The 19,764-nt window shown below is 37.8% G+C and overlaps 1 protein-coding gene and 1 long non-coding RNA gene across 4 annotated transcripts in view; one reads left to right on the top strand and one right to left on the bottom strand.

Moving 5' to 3' along the window:
* LOC127636623 (C2 domain-containing protein 2) overlaps positions 1–14,978 on the bottom strand; it is a 26,670-nt gene extending 11,692 nt beyond the window's left edge. The window contains exons 1-7 of one of the 3 annotated variants that reach the window (XM_052117275.1): positions 14,842–14,978; positions 12,575–12,949; positions 12,311–12,406; positions 8,434–8,553; positions 3,527–3,628; positions 3,111–3,227; positions 2,674–2,791 (exon numbers count right to left, since the gene is read on the bottom strand). In XM_052117275.1, the coding sequence (XP_051973235.1) occupies positions 2,674–2,791; positions 3,111–3,227; positions 3,527–3,628; positions 8,434–8,553; positions 12,311–12,406; positions 12,575–12,841 (820 nt within the window). In that variant the 5' untranslated portion in view covers positions 12,842–12,949; positions 14,842–14,978. Of the gene's footprint in view, positions 1–2,673; positions 2,792–3,110; positions 3,228–3,526; positions 3,629–8,433; positions 8,554–12,310; positions 12,407–12,574; positions 13,757–14,841 lie in introns of those variants that run through there. The other 2 variants (XM_052117277.1, XM_052117276.1) reach the window with 2 other exon arrangements.
* Positions 14,456–19,764, top strand: LOC127636625 (uncharacterized). The gene is made up of 3 exons (XR_007969624.1): positions 14,456–14,532; positions 16,045–16,184; positions 19,664–19,764. It is a non-coding gene; the product is annotated as an uncharacterized LOC127636625 (long non-coding RNA).

Below are 19,764 nucleotides of genomic sequence, written 5' to 3'. Positions count from 1 at the left end.
GTTACAGATATAATGACAGACATTTAGCCTGTAATGCAGAGAACACTTTTAACAACAACAGGAATTATGCATAAAATGGATGAGATGCCAGTTGTTTCCGTTAAGTACTCGTTTGGCTGTAATAGTGACTTGGCCAGAGAGCAATGGGACTATTAGAAAACGTCCGGAAAAGATTTCTGAACAGGAGGGACATCCTGATCGAGGAAAACTTGGGCAGTTAACTGAATAAATAATGGGAACGGTTTTTTGGGAAGTGTAGCCTATACTTTGTGCCCACAGCACAATTTCATCAATAAAGTGTATTAGTAATTGGGTTCATTTCTTCAATTGAGGTAAAATAAAAAATATTAGCTGAGGTATCAGGACCATCTCAAAAACAACAAAACATATGGGATTTCTAAGATTTGCTGAAATAGAAAGATTGTAATCATGCAATAACATTGATGTGATGGAGAGTTCTATGGAAAAATGCACTGGCTGTGCCAAAGGCAAACACCCTCAGGTTGCTCTAAACCCATTTGATTCAATTTATTCTGTGGTAAACAAAAGGAGATGGTTAGGCAGAACAACAGAATCAGTCACCATTCACTTTTATTGTATGGCAAAAAGATGTAATAAAGGTGAATGCTGACGTCAGGTTGCCAGACCCTAACATTCATCTTAACATCTCCTTTTCTGTTCCATGGAAGAAAGAAAGTCATATAGGTTTGGAACAAAATGAGAGTGAGTAAACTATAACAGGATGAGTTTTTATTATTTGGTAAAATATACAGTGCTTCCGGAAAGTATTCACAGTGCTTCACTTTTTCCACATTTTGTTATATTACAGTCTTACTCCAAAATAGATTAAATTCATTATTTTCCTCAAAATTCTACACACAATACCCCATAATGACAACATGAAAAAAGTTTGCTTAAAATCTTTGCCAATTTATTAAAAATAAAAAAACGAGAAAAAGAAAACAAAATAAAAAAATCACATGTACATTAAGTATTCAGAGCCTTTGCCATGACAATCAAAACTGAGCTCAGGTGCATCCTGTTTCCACTGATCATCCTTGAGATGTTTCTACAACTTGATTGGAGACCTCCTGTGGTAAATTCAGTTGATTGGACATGATTTGATAGGGCACAAACCTGTCTATAAAGGTCCCACAGTTAACAGTGCATGTCAGAGCACAATCTAAGCCATGAAGTCCAAGGAATTAGTCTGTAAACCTCTGAGACAAGATTGTATCGAGGCACAGATCTGGGGAAGGGTACAGAAACATTTATGCAGCATTGAAGGTCCCAATGAGCACAGTGGCCTCCATCATCCGTAAATGAAAGAAGTTTGGAACCACCAGGACTCCTCCTAGAGCTGGCAGCCCGGCCAAACTGAGCGATCGGGGGAGAAGGGCCTAAGTCAGGGAGGTGACCAAGAACCCCATGGTCACTCTGACAGAGCTCCAGCATTTCTCTGTGGAGAGAGGAGAAATTTCCAGAAGAACAACCATCTCTGCAGCACTTCACCAATCAGGCCTGTATGGTAGAGTGTCCAGACGGAAGCCACTCCTCAGTAAAAGGCACATGAGAGCCCACCTGGAGTTTGCCAAAAGGCACCTGAAGGACTCTCAGACAAAATTCTCTGGTCTGATGAAACAAATATTGAACTCTTTGGCCCAAATGGCAAGCGTCATGTCTGGTGGAAACCAGGCACCACTCATCACCTAGCCAATACCATCACTACAGTGAGGCATGGTCGTGGCAGCATCATGCTGTGGGGATGTTTTTCAGCGGCAGGAACTGAGAGACTTGTCAGGATCAAGGGAAAGATGAATGCAGCAATGTACAGAGACATCCTTGATGAAAACCTGCACCAGAGCGCTCTGGACCTCAGACTAGGGCGAAGGTTCATCTTCCAACAGGACAACAACCCTAAGCACACAGCCAAGATAACAAAGGAGTGGCTACGGGACAACTCTTTGAATGTCCTTGAGTGGCCCAGCAAGAGCCCAGACTTGAACTCGATTGAACATCTCTGGAGAGATCACTGATGCTCCCCATCCAACTTGATGGAGCTTGAGAGGTCCTGCAAAGAAGAATGGGAGAAACTGCCCAAAAATAGGTGTGCCAAGCTTGTAGAATCATACTCAAAAAGACTTGAGGCTGTAATTGGTGCAAAAGGCACTTCAACAAAGGATTGAGCAAAGGCTGTGAATACTTATGTACTTGTGATTTTTTTCTTTTTTCTTTTGCAAAGATTTCAAACAAACTTCTTTCACGTTGTCATTATGGGGTATTGTTTGTAGAATTTTGAGGAAAATAATTAATTTAATCCATTTTGGAATAAGACTGTAACATAACAAAATGTGGAAAAAGTGAAGCGCTGTGAATACTTTCCGGATGCAATGTAACTTTATGAAATGCATTCACACCTAATGCATAACAGACAGCACAAGAACGCAACAGTTTGTTTTCACATACAACCCTTGCCGAATCACATTCCAGTGCAAATCAAACTAAAGTTAAATTCAAACAGTTTAAATAACATAGAACAGGCATCCACCCTTCAATCTTTACTGTGTCTATCAGTTATACTAAGTTATGATATGAATACTTGGCTATACGTGACTTAACATTAGTAGTTAAATACGTTCATTTTGCCTAAATATGAATGTTTTTGTCTCTGACCTGCAGCACCATCCTCGTGTTTGCATGTGACCCGGATGTTCTTCACCAATAGTTTCCATTCATGAGCTCGCGGGGGTTTGGGGGGTGAGGTCAAATGTGAGGTCTTGTTCCTTACTTCCTGTTGAAGAGGAGAGAGGAAATAAAACATTATCACTCATAACATCAACAGGAACATCCTTTTTTGTTTCACTCCATTCTGTGCAAATTCCAAAGTTATGTAACGCTCTGAATATTATGAGTTTCAGACCATACAGCCACACTTTTTTATTGTAACAAATTCAGGTGTCCAAAACTGCCTAAATATTTTTTGAGGTCACTAATTTGATTATCAAATAAGGCTTTAAGACAAACATAAAAATCATATTTTCTAAAACATGCTATAAATCACTAATGTAACTGTTGTATGCGTTTAATGACCAATCTGCAGAGGGCTGTACCTTGACTTCTGCAGAATCTGCAGGCCGGCTGCTCAGAGTTACTGATGGTTTGGCTCTGCTCAAGACCTGTCTGAGCCTGTCCTTCACTGCAGCTTTACTTAGACCTTCACAATCTCCCTGAAAAACACACAAACAGTCAAGTCTACTAAAAAAATTATGTAAGCGAGAGTCACCTCTTAAAAGAATAACCACATCAGCTAGAATATATACAAACTGCATACAGACAAATTGTTACCTTTCAAAAAAACAAAAAACAAAAGCACAAATCTAGAGGATTGACACATATTACACTCTCAAAAGAGAGATACAAATATTAAAATATAAAAACTTATTAAGATGAGAAGAAATAACATTGTGCAATACAAAACTACATTTGGAATAATCTTACAAAATTGAGTGTACTGATGTGTGCACACCTGTGTAAAACTTGGCATGAGATGCAGTTCTACAGAGTCCAGGTTAAGCACCCCCCAGGAAATCTCCACTTCCCCATTCACCTCTTTCATCTGTAGAGCCAGCTGAAGAAACACATACAGACCCAGATACAATAGAAGTTTAAACCAATAAGCCACAAGACACAATATGTAAAATTGCAAAGGCCTAAAATGCCCTTAACTGTGGTAAAATCACATTAACACACTCTTAAAGGACTATTCCACATCCAATACAAGTTAAGCTCAGTCGACAGCATTTGTGGCATAATGTTGATTAACACAAAATCTAATTGTTGCTCGTCCCTCTTTTTCTTAAAAAAAAAAAAAAAATAGCAAAAATCTTGTTTACAGTGAGGCACTTATAATGACCACATTTACATGGAGTTAAGAAAAAGATTTATTCAAGGGTTTTTGCAGAAAGTAGCATTCTGAAACGTCATGTAAAGCCCAAAGTATGCTTCGGTCAGACGTGTGATGCAAATCTCATCATCAGCAGAGTGCCAGAGTACAGAGTGTGTGTAGCCTGATTTTTCTAACTACGCGTCTTTGAATGCGCAGAAAGCTCCTGGAGTTATTAGCACAAAATTATGGTCCACAAGGTGACACCACTTACATTTTGAGCCGTTGCTTACACAAAGAAGCGCTACAAGAAAATGTAAATCCCCGATAAACATCAGGAGATGAATGTAAAAACAATAACAGTGGATGTGCATGTCAAGAACACATATATGAGGAGGTCTGAAGATACCCGACTTGTATAACGAGTTGAAGGAATATAAAAAACATCTTTATGGGTCTAAACTGAAGAGAAGGTCCGGTGACTCATAGCGGTCATAGCACGCATTGTGCCGAATGCCTATGTTTACGCACACAGTTATATTGAGTACAATTTGACAGACTTGCGTTCGACTGCAAGCAGACACTTAGCGTCCTTACACAGTTTAAGGGATTAAGAGAAAGCAGTTTAACACACCAAATTTTCTCCCACAGAACGTGGTTTATGTGGCCATGTAAACGCCTAAGCGTCATTGTTTAAGAATTTTGAAGAGCACACATTTGCGTGAATAGACTGAATAACAAATATCATAGGATGGAGCCCAACAATTCAATGTTTCTGGGACAAGCAGGGTAAAGCACATACACTATAAACTATACCCATACACACCAATGTAAAATATGGACTGTCCCTTACATTCCCGAATATGCCCTCAAATACATTGGGGGAATCCCAGAGTTTTACAAGAGGGAAACCCCACTATTGCAGAACAATTTAAAAGAAAAAACACACAGCAACAGCTCTGGATTAGGATTGCTGCAATAGTTCTTTAAATAAAATGTAAGGCTTTTTAAGACCCCTTTTAAGACCTAAACAAATAAATTAATTACAAACAAAAACAAACCCACACAATCTCAAAATAAATCATGTTACTTAAACAAGCAGGGACACACATTCAACATGGCCTAAACATTGCTAATCAGTAAAGCAGGGTAGCTATATCAAAGTCTTTCTAGCAAGTCCACTGTCAGCCATCTTTGGACGCTCTCAGGAGGCTATTTTCAGTTATGCTGTGCAGCTCTTATCTACTTGAATGGGGAAAGACTGAAATCTCAAAAACGTTTAGTCAAGATTATGATCAAAGAACATACTTCAAATCAGCAAATCAGCAATGAAATTTTATAATACTGGAATCATAAATTGTGCTTATTTACCTCATATTACGTTAAAACATGCAATTTTCCTGGCTTGTATAGCTAAAGCACATGTGAGTAAGTGAGTTGATTGACAAGAGATGTCTGTATATAAAAGGCAATTGGCTCTTTTAAGGTGGGACCTCCTTTCTACATCCGTTGACCATTGGGTGTTCAGAGCTCCTTGGTTGGGCGTTCCAGTTTCTCCCATTCACTTAAATAGAAGTGGCCCATCTCTGCTAAATAGGCCCCGTTTTCACTATGAAGGACACAGCGTATGCATTTATTAAATCATATTCTTTTGAAGTTTGATATTCACATTAGGTCATATCAAGATTCCTTTCTTTCCGCCTCCAAATTTAAGACCTCTTTAAATGATAATTAAGATTTTCGTTGAATGATTTAAGATATTTAAGACTTTTTATGACCTTAAATTTTGTAAAACTGAATTTAAGACATTTTAAGGATCCACGGGAACCCTAAGGAATATCTTCAAAAAGCAAAGCGGGGAATAATATAATGGGAGTGAAGTGTACGCTGCTTATAAGGTGCTTGAAAACTGGATCATACTTTCTTGCGGTATACTGCTTTCTCACAATAAGCATCTTTCTGATGTCCATGTAAATGCAGTCAATGGAACTGAATGGGGACAATCCGTAAACATTAAAATACTCACGGTTTTAAAAGTATTGCTACAAGATGTAAACAATATGTCTATAACATGAATTTAGTGAGATAAAATCACTTAATAGCCTTTTCAGTGTGAAGTAATATCCAATTTTACAACTTTAAAGCTCAAATAATACACAAGTTTTAACAGAATAATAAATGTAAATGCTTATATAAAAGTATAAGATTCTAATTTCTGCCTTTAAACCCTCCAAAAATTGGCCCCATTTACTTCCGTTGTAGGTGCCTCACTGTAACCATGATTTTTAAAGAAAACGAGGGATTAGTTGAAATTAGGTTTTGTGGTAATCAACATTGTGCCACAAATGCTTAACTTGTATTAAACCTGGAATATTGACATGTGTGACATATTGCTTTTATAAAATGGCAGCAAGAGAAATATGATAAATTCAATAAATAATTAAATATTAATAAAATTCTGCTGCAAAGCTATATAGTTCATAAGCCTAACTGTATTCTGTTTGCAAAGCTTAAACTTGGCACATTAATATAGAATTCAATTGATATGCAGTCACGTGTATGAACGTATTGGCTATTTTACCGCGGCTTAGATTGTGGGTCATCCAATCAGATTTAAAATGTGGCTCATATAACCAGATTTTAGAGCTAGAAATGTGTGTGTTTTTTAAGTGACATTAACAGCTCACAGACCCATATTGATCTGATATCAACTATAAAAAAAATAAAGGCTGTTGCATCAAAAACAGCACACACAGTGGCCAACAGCTGCAAAAAGAAAAAAGAAAACAGCACTGCCTACTTCAAACTCACAATAAACAAAGGGTCCACAACATTCTCATATGCACAACAGCTCATTGAGCCATAGGGCCCGCCACACACTGAGGAATGGGTTGTCATGTCCAAGCATGACTGTTTTACATTTCTGAGACATAACTGGGTGGGGGAAAAAAAACAAGGATGCCAAATTTCTGTGAAATGCTTTTAGTTCATTCATTCCTAACTCACATGAAAAGACTGAAGAGGTAGAAGATATATCCAAGCAAGAAATAGCAAAGAATAAGCACTTACAAATATTTTAGTCTAATTTGTATGATCAGGAAATACAATGCAATAAGTTTTCTTAAATCTGATTTTGAAAATATATTTGTTTGTTACAGTACATGTGATAAATGTTATTCCACAGCACCACATGGCCTCTAGAGTGCACTGACCTCTACAAAAGACCTAAATATACAGTTATTCAGACAACAAAGCCATTCAAATAACCGCTGGGAGCTTTCCAGTAACTGGCCTTCACCAGCAGGAGCAACAGCTAGAAAATGTGTGATACTAAACACCTGGATTCTTCCAGAAAGACACTAATATGACAAACAGAACATAAACGACTATCACTTCTAAATACAAAAGACCAGAACTCCATATATACACTTGGCATATCTCTGGAATTTTATTTACAATCTTTTCTTGAAAAATTACTATTAACAGCATTGTCCAAACTAGCACTTGGCCTGAACAGCTTCAACAAACCAGTGCACTGCGAAGGAACATCACAGATCCGGGGCAGATTCTTGTGACAAACGAGGAAAAGAAAGAATTAGGGACGGGTTAACAACGTGAATGCATTTAGCCACTCAATGCCGACATACTTATGTTTAAAACGAGATTAGCACAACAAAGACGAGTCAAGCAACTTATTGGTTTAAAAATAGCAGCAATTCAATTGACCAAAGCCTGTGCAAGCACTTAAATACAATACAGTCACAACTACTCCAAATGGGGTAGGAAAACAAAGAGCTGCAGCTCTGCAAATTGAAATTATTTTAAAGTTTTCTACAGTCATGTGTAATGCAATTATTACATTAACTGTCTGTCCAAAAGTTAAATGTTTAAATGGCTTTCCATGAATAATTCTTGGCAGGATGTACCAGAGGGAGTGCATCTGTCTGAGAGAGAGACATTAGAGCTAACAGTGATTAAAAATAATGGCAGAGGACAGTGAGCACGCATTCGGGACAGAGGCACTTAATCTGATTCCCATAGTGACGTTGAATAAAACAGTAGAGTGAGTCACACTCTATAAATCAAAAGCATTCCTCTTTCAGGACGGTGCATGAAGTGTCTAATTCAAGGGCAAATGTGTTTGCATATTCCTTGTCCTTACTGGTGTCATATGATGTTATGCATACGTATTTGGTTAAAGTGGCCTTTTACATGCAATAGCTTGATATGAAAATTGTGCAGCTCAAGAGTGTTTTCCAAATGAGAATGGTAATAATTGATCCCCTTGTGATTAGAACAGCTTCTTAATTTGAAGATAAAACACAGTGACAACCCTTTAAAGAAACACACAGAAAGAGAGGTCTATTCCAAAAAATTCTTCAAAAAATGCTGGTAATTTGCCAATATCAATTTTACTGGAAACTTTTAAAGAATGACTCTCTGTTGTCAATTGGTTTTGGCTCTTTTACAGATGCCAAAGGCATTGCATAAGTAAACAAAACTTTCCTCAGTGACATTGCAGTGCAGAATAAACATGAACTGGTGTTTACCTGCAGATGAAGTGGGGATATTTTCACACTGTATCTCAGGGAGGTTTCAGAAGATGTTGAGCTTGGTAAAGCACTGATAGAAAACTGGAGCTTGTTTCCAACCACCTGACACAAGACATTCTGCAAAAAGAAACCATCAAGATCATGACTATAGGGACCTGGGTAGCTCAGCAAGTATTGATGCTGACTACCACCCCTGGAGTTGCGAGTTCGAATCCAGGGTGTGCTGAGGTCTCCTAAGCAACCAAATTGGCCCGGTTGCTAGGGAGGCTAAAGTCACACCTCGTGGAGCAATTAAGTGGTTCTCGCCCTCAATGGGGCACGTGGTAAGTTGTGCGTGGATTGCGGAGAGTAGCATGAGCCTCCACATGCTGGGAGTCTCCGCACTGTCATACGCAGCCAGCCACGTGATGAGATGCGCAGATTGACTGTTTCAAAAGCGGCAACTGAGACCTGTCCTCCGCCACCCAGATTGAGGAGAGTAACCGCGCCACCACGAGGACCTAGTAAGTAGTGGGAATTTGGCATAAAAATAAATAAATAAATTGATTATGACTAAGACTAGTTGGGCACTTTAAGCATCCTCAAAGGCAGAAGAGATGCTTCATAGGATAACAGACATAACACTGCAACAGATTTCTCCGAATCAACAAAAGAGCTGCATGTCAAAAGGAGAAGTCTCGCAAATAGGTTATATTACATACCAATGTCCCTATTTTGCTCAAAATCCTATTCAGAGTAGAAGGTACACTATTATAGAACTTTAACCCTTATATTGTGTTCCGGTCAAAACTAACAGATTAAAAAAAAAAAAATCTGAAAACTGTAAAACTTCATCCATTTGGAATAAAATAACAAGACTTTGTATACACAGGGCATCTGAACCAAGTGTGCCGCACAAGACCTCAAAAGTAAAGCCAAAACGTCTCGATCGCCCCCCGGTGACTGGTCCTAGTATAGGTCATAAACCCCGCCTCCCCATGTTATTCAACGGGACGTGAGACCAACAAAATAATTAAATTACACTTCACATATCTTTTTCCCAAAGATAGAAACTACAGTAAATGACAGAAACTATCACGTTGATGTAATTTCAAGAGTTTGTTTTCAAAATAAGTTTGTTTTAGTTAGTTATTTGATGCTATAAAAACGGTGCTGTGACATCATGATTGACAGCTGTGATTAACAGGTTCTCTGAGCGAAGTAATCACTGAAGCACCAACTGATTTTTTTCGGGATCTTCGGAGGACTGAGGAGATTGGAGCTTTAAATTTAATATCTAAATTTCTATAATTAATTATTTCACACCGTCATAAGTCAAAAGTGCAGGGGCGTGTCCTTGCGATTGATTCAGCGAGAGTGAGGGCGGGGCCTTGATTTTGCGGCTTTACTTCCTGCTCACTACTGCGCAGGTCTGGTCCCGAAATCCCAACTGCGCAGACTCAAGTCCCAAGATGTCAGCGCCATATAGGGACACTGGCGGCTTCAGTTCTCACCAATGGAAAAGCGAAGGTACGTCGTCCATCTTTTTTTACAGTCTATGATCTGAACACACACTTTTTTGTTGATAATTTCCAGAAGTGTTCAGGAACATTCCAATCCTGTAGATAAGCACATATGTGGATGTGTGTTTGCACACACCAAGTCCTCAGACATAAGTGTGGATGTGCACACACAACGTTTGTCAAGCGCCCTTTTGTGCATCGTTTTCCATGTACACTCTTTAAAGATCTACTTATCATATTATGTTGTGTTTGTGCTCGTTTGAATCGGGACTGTCTGTTGTAAGTTACGATATGTCATTGTCTATGTTATATGTATGTTTCAGAAAGTAATAAGGAAAAAATTTGACAAAAAGACATTCCTGTTTATTATATTTAAATGTGTCTGTGGGAAATTCACACACTAATACTCACTGCAGTTTGGCCTCAAAGTGAAACAAATTTGCCCATTGCATTTGTCTAACTGAGACCTTTCCAATTATATACACTCACCTAAAGGATTATTAGGAACACCATACTAATACTGTGTTTGACCACCTTTCGCCTTCAGAACTGCCTTAATTCTACGCAAAGATGCTCTATTGGGTTGAGATCTAGTGACTGTGGGGGCCATTTTAGTACAGTGAACTCATTGTCATGTTCAAGAAACCAATTTGAAATGATTCAAGCTTTGTGACATGGTGCATTATCCTGCTGGAAGTAGCCATCAGAGGATGGGTACATGGTGGCCATAAAGGGATGGACATGGTCAGAAACAATGCTCAGGTAGGCCGTGGCATTTAAACGATGCCCAATTGGCACTAAGGGGCTTAAAGTGTGCCAAGAAAACATCCCCCACACCATTACACCACCACCACCAGCCTGCACAGTGGTAACAAGGCATGATGGATCCATGTTCTCATTCTGTTTACGCCAAATTCTGACTCTACCATCTGAATGTCTCAACAGAAATCGAGACACATCAGACCAGGCAACATTTTTCCGGTCTTCAACTGTCCAATTTTGGTGAGCTCTTGGAAATTGTAGCCTCTTTTTCCTATTTGTAGTGGAGATGAGTGGTACCCGGTGGGGTCTTCTGCTGTTGTAGCCCATCCGCCTCAAGGTTGTGCGTGTTGTGGCTTCACAAATGCTTTGCTGCATACCTCGGTTGTAACGAGTGGTTATTTCAGGCAAAGTTGCTCTTCTATCAGCTTGAATCAGTCGGCCCATTCTCCTCTGACCTCTAGCATCAACAAGGCATTTTCGCCCACAGGACTGCCGCATACTGGATGTTTTTCCCTTTTCACACCATTCTTTGTAAACCCTAGAAATGGTTGTGCGTGAAAATCCCAGTAACTGAGCAGATTGTGAAATACTCAGACTGGCCCGTCTGGCACCAACAACCATGCCACGCTCAAAACTGCTTAAATCACGTTTCTTTCCCATTCTGACATTCAGTTTGGAGTTCAGGAGATTGTCTTGACCAGGACCACACCCCTAAATGCATTGAAGCAGCTGCCATGTGATTGGTTGATTAGATAATTGCATTAATGAGAAATTGAACAGGTGTTCCTAATAATCCTTTAGGTGAGTGTGTGTGTGTGTGTATATATATATATATATATATATATATATATATATATATATATATATATATATATAAAAAAGATGGCTATCACATCTTTTTTACGTTTTTACCAACTCTGAATATAATTGTTGTGATAACAAATGTGCAAATTATGAGATCAAAAGAGTTCTACTTAGTCAGCAAATTTAAAAGCATTATTTAAGAATTGGAAGGATCAGCTATATGCATTGTTAACTCCAGATTCAAAGCTTTAACAAATCACCTATTTTATTTAGATCAAGAAAGTGGTTATTAATTATTATTATTATTTAAAAAATATATAAATTCTGCAAGGAGTGCCCCTTACAAGACAGGTATAAGCTCAGTTCTAATCCTATCAAAAATAATATGAACAAAACCTGTCATAATTACAAAAGAAAATACGTTTAATATTTAATGCAATATCTTGGGATATACACATATATATATATATATATATACACAAAACATGAGAGATTTATTAACAATCTTAGTTTGGCCGGTCATTTTTGACCGGGAACACGAAAGTTGAAACTGGGACATCAGGGTGAAATTTTTTGCACAATTTTCTGAGCTCTGCACTCGTTCACAAGTCACTAAGTTTGTGAAAAGCCAAGCATGAAACCAATGTAGAGTCCCAAATCACAATTAAAATGCATGGACTACACGAACAACATGTCAACCTACATAAAGATCACTAGACCAGAGGGAGGCATATTGAATTGGTTTTGCCAGTTATCATTTCCGTATATGGTTTTGGTGCACATAAACCTTCAAAGAATGACATTACCTTTTGAACTGGTGTTTTTGTAAAGCTTGAAATTTGGCCCACAGCCAGTTCGGATGACTGGAAACCATCCTCTTCAAAGGTCAGCTGAATCCCACTCTAATAAAAGGAACAATGCATATATCAAAGCCTTTCTAAACGTGACACAAAGTATTCTACAAACAAGAGGAGATGACATGCTATTTTAAACTTCCAGAGCTAGATGAATGGATATAATTAATATTGGACCAATTTACACTCTTTTGAGTAAAATAAACACAAACCTACCTGTGATCTCCTAGCTTCATCATTGAGGCTCCTAAACCAGGCGCTTCCCCACTGAGTCTTCCAGCTTTTCAAGGACAGCACCCAACTTAAAATCCCATCAGCTTCCTCGGAATCCACATGACTTAGAGGTGTTTTCCCAGCAGGTACATTGGAAAAATACTGCACCAAGTATATAATCAAAGTGACAACAGAGGCCAGAAAGAGAGTGACCATGCAGAGCCACTGCCAGTCACCCATCCAGGAGAAATCACCCTCCGTAGACGACATGTTGACTGACCCAGTCACTTTAAACACTTAAACATGTTTACTCTCAACCCTACAGCTTTCCATTCCGCATCCCAAGACAACTATGATACTTTCCTTCCTAGTATTCACCTATAAAGACCACAAACAGACAAAAACGAAAGTTCACGACGGTGAGTGGAAACGCGAATGGTGTATTGGGTGGTAGTAAATCTCACTTCAACCGTAACGACAGCGACATGGAAAATATACCTAAAGGTTGAAATGCTCCACACATACTAATAAAGACTTGTAATAAAGGTCTAAATATACCGAAAGTGGGACCGGACAGTTCACCCCCTTGTACCAAAAATCTAATTTAATACAATAAATACACGAGATATTTAAACGATTAGAGCATCAGCACAAATATTTGAATAATAAGTAGCATTTATAAGCTATTCTTGTTTACAGTAAACAACTCGTGAACATGACAGTAAGAATGAACGTACTTTACCGCGTGAAAAAAACATAAACGGCTTTAAATGACGATTTTTTTAAAACATATATATTAATCCTGTAAGATAAAGTCACTAAGATATCCGTTGGCAAAATAAAAACCGATCGAAGCAGAAATATGGCTAAGTAAAAGCAGAAGCATTTGAGGTGAAAAAAGTTCCTGAAAATCCCTCCAGTGTTGATGAGCCACGTTACCGTCACATTAGCCGAGCATTCTCCCACAGAAAGCGCAAAAAATGAGTTATAAAAGTCTGATTATGTGAAGTTTGTAAAGGGGTTGTGCATCCTAGTGGTCGTGTGAGAAGGAAAGAGAAACAGAGAGTGGATGTGTGCGGAACACACATCGCTCATTTCTAGGATTTTTAGATTTGCACTGAGGTTCAAGAGTCCTACCAGAGACTTTCTACAAAGAATAACAAACGCCATGCTTTTACAATAGGAAAGAGCGTAACAATCAACTAGCGTTTTACGACAATAAGTCTCTGTTTGCGGATATAATTCAAATGATTGGGGAGAGCCGTAAACCAATGCAATAACTATCGCAAAATTGTCCGCGTCTTCTATTGTAAAACAATGCATTTTATCGTAGAAAACTCAACACATATTTCATTCAAAAGGACTGTTTAGTGTAAAGCATTCTGAATATTAGCAGAGAGGTGGAAAATTAATTAACTTATGAGCTATTTCCTCACCAAAGCAGTTTATTCAGCACATTGAAGCATCTCCTAAATAGACATCAATTCAAAGAGAATTGCCTCCTGTCTACTACCAGTTTACAGCCCTTAAAATGTTTGTGGCGTTATGCAGTGCTATCATAATACAGGCAAGCTAACATTGTTAGAAGGGCTCTGGTCCTGCAGTACGTCACCATATAAGACAAAATAAAAGTCCTACACTGCAATTGTTTTTTATTTTATTTTTTAGAATACAACTTGATTTGAAAATGATAAATCAATTCTGATTTGATGTAAATTAAGGTTGCAGCGGATGTATTTATTGTAAACCAAATTTGTGTTTAACAGAAAACAATAAGTGTAACATTATATCTGTAGGTCTTGTGACATTTATAAACATAGCAAGTTGAACAATGGGCGTTTCTTTGTTTACATGGCAAATTTAATGTGCAGTGTTTGAATATGACAGTTTGAGAGTTTGTGCAGGTGTGGATGATTGGCGGGGTGGGGGTGCCTGTAACCCCCAATAATCAAAACAAGCAGGTACAACCTGCAAACTTGAGAATTTCATTAAGTCAATAAGGAAATGTCTTTGATGATGAGTTTGTTTGCTAAACAGTTTTTTTAATCTTCTCATCGCAGCTAACTCTAGTAGGACTTAAGGATACCAAAATGTAAACATATTTACCTCACAGATGGTTAAGTTTCTACTTTAGAAATATTGGTAACACTTTAAAAACAAAGTTCCATTAGTTACTAACATTAGTTAAAATTAACTAACAATGTACAACACTTTTACAGCATTTATTGGGATTGTAAAGTGTCCAATCAATGCGCTCCTCAGAATCTCACCAGAAATAGTAGGCCATCTGGGTATTTGTCGCTTACTGCTTCATGAATACTGTGGATTCCTTCCTAGGAAGGGCACAGACATCGAGGCTAAAAGAGTCCATAAAGAATACAATTCCAAAAGCAGTTTCCTTGCCAGAGAAAATAAGTTTTGGCGCATAATGTGGGTTAACGATCAACAAGCCCGAAATACATCGGGACTCTTATTTTGAAATGACAGAGACTTGGCTATGTTACAGTGCCCTAAATGCAAATATTTACCAAATTAAGCTTTTTATTGCCTATATACTGATATTCACCAAATTAAAGGTTTTGTATGTATATATATTTCACCAGATGAGGTGGGGGGTAAATAAAAAACAGATTTCTCTGAATCAACAAAAGGGCTGCATGTCAAAAGGAGAAGTCTCGCAAATAGGTTAAATAAAATATCGGCAACTATTGGCATATATTTTTTTCAATAACCCATCATTCCAAACTATGGGCACCGATTAATCAGTCAAACCGATATATCGGTCTAACTCTAGAATAGATGATGACAGAATTTTCACGTTTGGGTAAATTACGCCTTTAATTTAATATTTTTTTTATTTAATATTTTTTTTATTAAACCTTCCATAGGTGTTGGTGTTGACAGCATTAACTATGGACAGACACCATTGTTTTGCGCAAGTGTAGCTGAGAAGCTGCTGCAGCATCGAGCAATCCCGAATCAGTATGGCCAAACCTGTGTGCCTTGTCCCTCCACAATCATCCATGGAGCTTTTAGGCATATCCAAAGAGCATAATGTCTCATGTGTAATGTTTTTGGGTCCACCAACCGCTGTTATGACGGGAGTACCCTCGTCCATGCTGCAGTTTTCTCTTGTAATCCCTGGCTCCTCTGTACACTGTTGGATGCTGGCGGGGACCTGCATCTCCATGACAATCAGGGCCGGACACCAAGAGACTGGGCTTATGCAGGTGCTCAGGCGAACAGCCCAAAGGTCTGTGCTGATGACCTTTTTCTGAGATCCTTTGGTGCCTCTGGGATCCAGGAATGTCTTCTGTTATAAAAACAAATAACGTTTGTCTCTCTTCATTTTATGTCCTGCTTAGTTCCCAGTAAAGGTTTTGTTCTGCAGAGTATTATGATTTTCCATTCTAGCCATTTTTTGACTGACTAATTTATACCACATGTTCTTTTATTCCCACTCTTTTTAACAGATGCTTTCTTTCCTGAAGAGGTTTGAGCATCAAATGCAGAGCTTGTTGCAGACACATCTGCCCAGGGATGCACGATTCACCACAAACTCCTCAAATACTCTACTGAGCTCTCCCTCCCATCTCAAGCTCTTGCAACCTTGGTAAAATCTCTCTCTCTCTGACATTTCATCTTTATCAGTGTTTATCCATGTGCTATGCTTTTTTGTTAACAAATTACAGCAGGAATATTCCAGGTTAAATAAAACTTAAGCTCAAATATCAGCATTTGTGGCATAATATTGATAACCACTACCACACTTTTGACTTGCTCCTATTGTAAATAACCCTCAGTTATTTAAATAGTTTTGGGGAGTTTGTTTGTTTGTTTATATTAATATAGCATTAAGAGCCGCAAGATATGTGTTTTGTTAATTTTCCCACTTTTGCTGACAAGGCAGTAATTTTGACAGGGCCAAGAATTCACTTGCACTGAAAGGACCAACAGAGCTAGAGATTTTTCAAAAAAATCTTCATTTGTGTTCTGCAGAAGACAGAAAATCATACACATCTGGGATGGCATGAGGCTGAGAAAATGATGAGAGAATTTAAATGTTTGGTTGAATTATCCCTTTAACAATAAGGATTTTTCTTTTTTCTGCTGGCTCGGAAAGTCCATTAATTCTGATTTATACTTTATTTTTCTTGCTCCCAAATAATTTGTATTAACATATATATTTTTTTAAGTTTCAGAAATAAATACATTTATACTTTTGTTCATTAAATGTAATAAACAGTAAAAAGTTACAACAAATAATGTTTTACATTTTTAATTGGCAATAATTGCTGGAAATTGCACAACTATACTCACTGGCCACACCTGTACATCTACTTATTCATGTGATTATCTAATCAACCAATAGTGTGGCAGCAGTGCAATGCATAAAATCATGCAGATACAGACCAGGAGCTTCAGTTAATGTTCACATCAACCATCAGAATGGATCGAAATATTATCTCAGTGATTTAGACCGTGGCATGATTGTTGGTGCCAGACGGGCTGGTTTGAGTATTTCTGTAACTGCTGATCTCCTGGTATTTTCACACGCAACAGTCTGTAAAGAGAATGGTGAGAAACGCCTTGTTGATAAGAGAGGTCAACGGAGAATGGCCAGACTGGTTCCAGTTGATAGAAAAAGGTAACTCTGATAACCACTCTGTACAATTGTAGTGAGCAGAATAACATCTCAGAATGAACAAATGTCAAACCTTGAGGCAGATGGGCTACAAAAGCAGAAGACCACGTCGGGAACTTTAGTGTTCCTAATTAAGTTCTCAGTGAGTGTATGTTTCACAATTACAATTTATTTCTTTAGGAGTAAAACTTTTGTAATGAGGAAAAATGAGGAAAAGTGCCCCTTTAAGAATTAAACGATTTGCATATGTTTTGCTATATATGCTTTTATTTTTATTTGTGGATATAATTCAATGGTCATTTATAAAGTTGAGATATTTGAAGACTCGTGTCCTCTAGACTTCAGCCAGACAGTTTTGTTTTGTCCTGTCCTATTCTAGTCTAGTCTATTTAAGTCTAGTTTAGTCTGGTCTGGTATGTTTTCCAAGTGACAAGGTTGTGTTCTCTCTCTGTTTTGACCATATCCTGCAGACAATAATGATGTGTATGAGGAGAGAGAGGAAGCAGGTGAGGACCTGTCAGATCCTGAAATTTAGCATGACCAAGTGTTCTTTGATGAAAAAGCATTTAACAATGAAGACATCTCAGAGGGGAAGGAAGGGTGTGAGGATGAAACTGCATGTCAGTAGGACTGTTTTCTCACATCATTTTAAATGGGGATTAGAATGTATATACTTTTGTTTTTTCCAGACCAGTGTCCTTATCTCAACTCTGCAAATGTGGATAGCAATGCTAATTCTCAAAGAAGCATTGATAAGAGTCACAGCCTTTATTAAATAGAAATGTAAAACACCCTGTACTCTTGCTTTGTAAATGTTCCTACTAAGTGTATTTCTTTGTTGGTTGTCAACTTTCTAGAGATTCATGTTTCTAGTGATACTGAAGTATTCTGGGTAAAAGGGAACTGTGCCTCCATTCTAGGGATTTGAGAGCTAGTACTGTCTGTTCAGATATATATTTAACCTGATATTGTCCCATTATTAGATTTAAAAATGAACCTAGTCAATTTAAGGTGCACTCAGTAACATTTGTCTTTGTGTCATCTTTGACTTACACTGACACCTAGCGGCTTGGATGCAGCATAACTTAAAATCAATAGCTTTCTGTTTCAGATGCCATAGTAGAAAATTTGTATTCACAGTCAGCCATGATTACTTTGTCATTTATTTGACACAGTCACTCATTGATTAGTTACTGAGATTAAGCAAGTAACATTCAGCTGGTCATGTGATTCTAACATGGCCGCCCCCATGTGTGGACCCTCTCCATGTAGAATAAAACAACTTTTATAAGGTTACTGATATGACTGGAGTCTTCATTTTAATGTGAGTGGACATTATTTCCTGCACATATTCCAAAATTACAATTAATGTCTTTAGGAGATAAACTTTTTTAATGAGGAAGAAATTACTGAGTGCACCTTTAATACAGTGCTTTACAAAAAGTTTTAAACAGGGTGAATATTTATGCATCACATTTTAATATTTCATTTTGGAATCGGGTCAGTCTGTGAAGTCTTAAAACAGCTCTTTAAATGGAACATTGTGGGCACTTTATATTAATTCAAGTTATTTTATTATATGTTTTTAATGAAATGCTGAAATAAAATGTATATGCCTCAACTTTGAAATTACATTAAATTAATTATTTTGAAACACAATCTTGAATATTTTAATTGTGTAGGGCTTACTCCACTCTTGACAAGGAACTGCAAAAAAGGCTTTTGGAGAGAGCCACTGGACTTGAGAATCCTTAGGGATTTGGGGCCGATCTCACATGCCAAAACTCTGTGAGATTTGAAGCTCCACATTTTTCAGTGGATACATTCACCAATAGTTTTATTTTAAATCTCAATCTTATCATTTAACAGGCCTTTCCTATCCCTTGCTGTCTCTAAACAACCTAAATGTCTTTCTTTTCTGAACACATCTCCTTAATAATACAGTATTTTAGTCTTGATGGATAACAAACATTAATCTACATTATGGATTACCTTTTAAGGAACACTACTAATAAAGTGCCCAACTTGATCTTCTGCAATTGTAGCACATCCATTAAAATCCCAGGAGATCAGCAGTTACAGAAATATTGAAACCAGCCCATCTGGCACCAACAATCATGCCACGGTCAAAATCACTGAGACCAAATTTTGTCCCCATTCTGATGAACCATGATTTTATGCATTGCACTTCTGCCACATGATTAGATGTTTAGATATTCGCATGAATAAGTAGGTATACAGTTGTTCCTTATTAAGTGCTCATTGAGAGTATATTTTTTTGACAATTTTTTCTTAGTCTGATATGAAAGGAGAGGGTATGTCAGAGAGGCGGCTGGCTGCCCTAGTGGGGACCACATAGTGACAGCAGGAGAGTTTGAACAAACTTCATGTATTGTAATGCACTTTTGTTTAAATTAGTTGAAGCCTAATTGGTTTTCTTTCTATAGGAAATGTGAATGAGCTGAGAGAGAAGCTTGAGCCAGCTAATGAAGAGACCAGGAATCGTCCTCACATGTACACAAGAACCCAAAAATAGTATGCAGTTGAC

Source organism: Xyrauchen texanus, chromosome 44, assembly GCF_025860055.1.
Source record: "Xyrauchen texanus isolate HMW12.3.18 chromosome 44, RBS_HiC_50CHRs, whole genome shotgun sequence".
Classification (NCBI taxonomy): Eukaryota; Metazoa; Chordata; class Actinopteri; order Cypriniformes; family Catostomidae; genus Xyrauchen; species Xyrauchen texanus.
The sequence above is the reverse complement of the archived record's forward strand: the minus strand, read 5'-3'. Positions and strand labels throughout refer to the sequence as shown.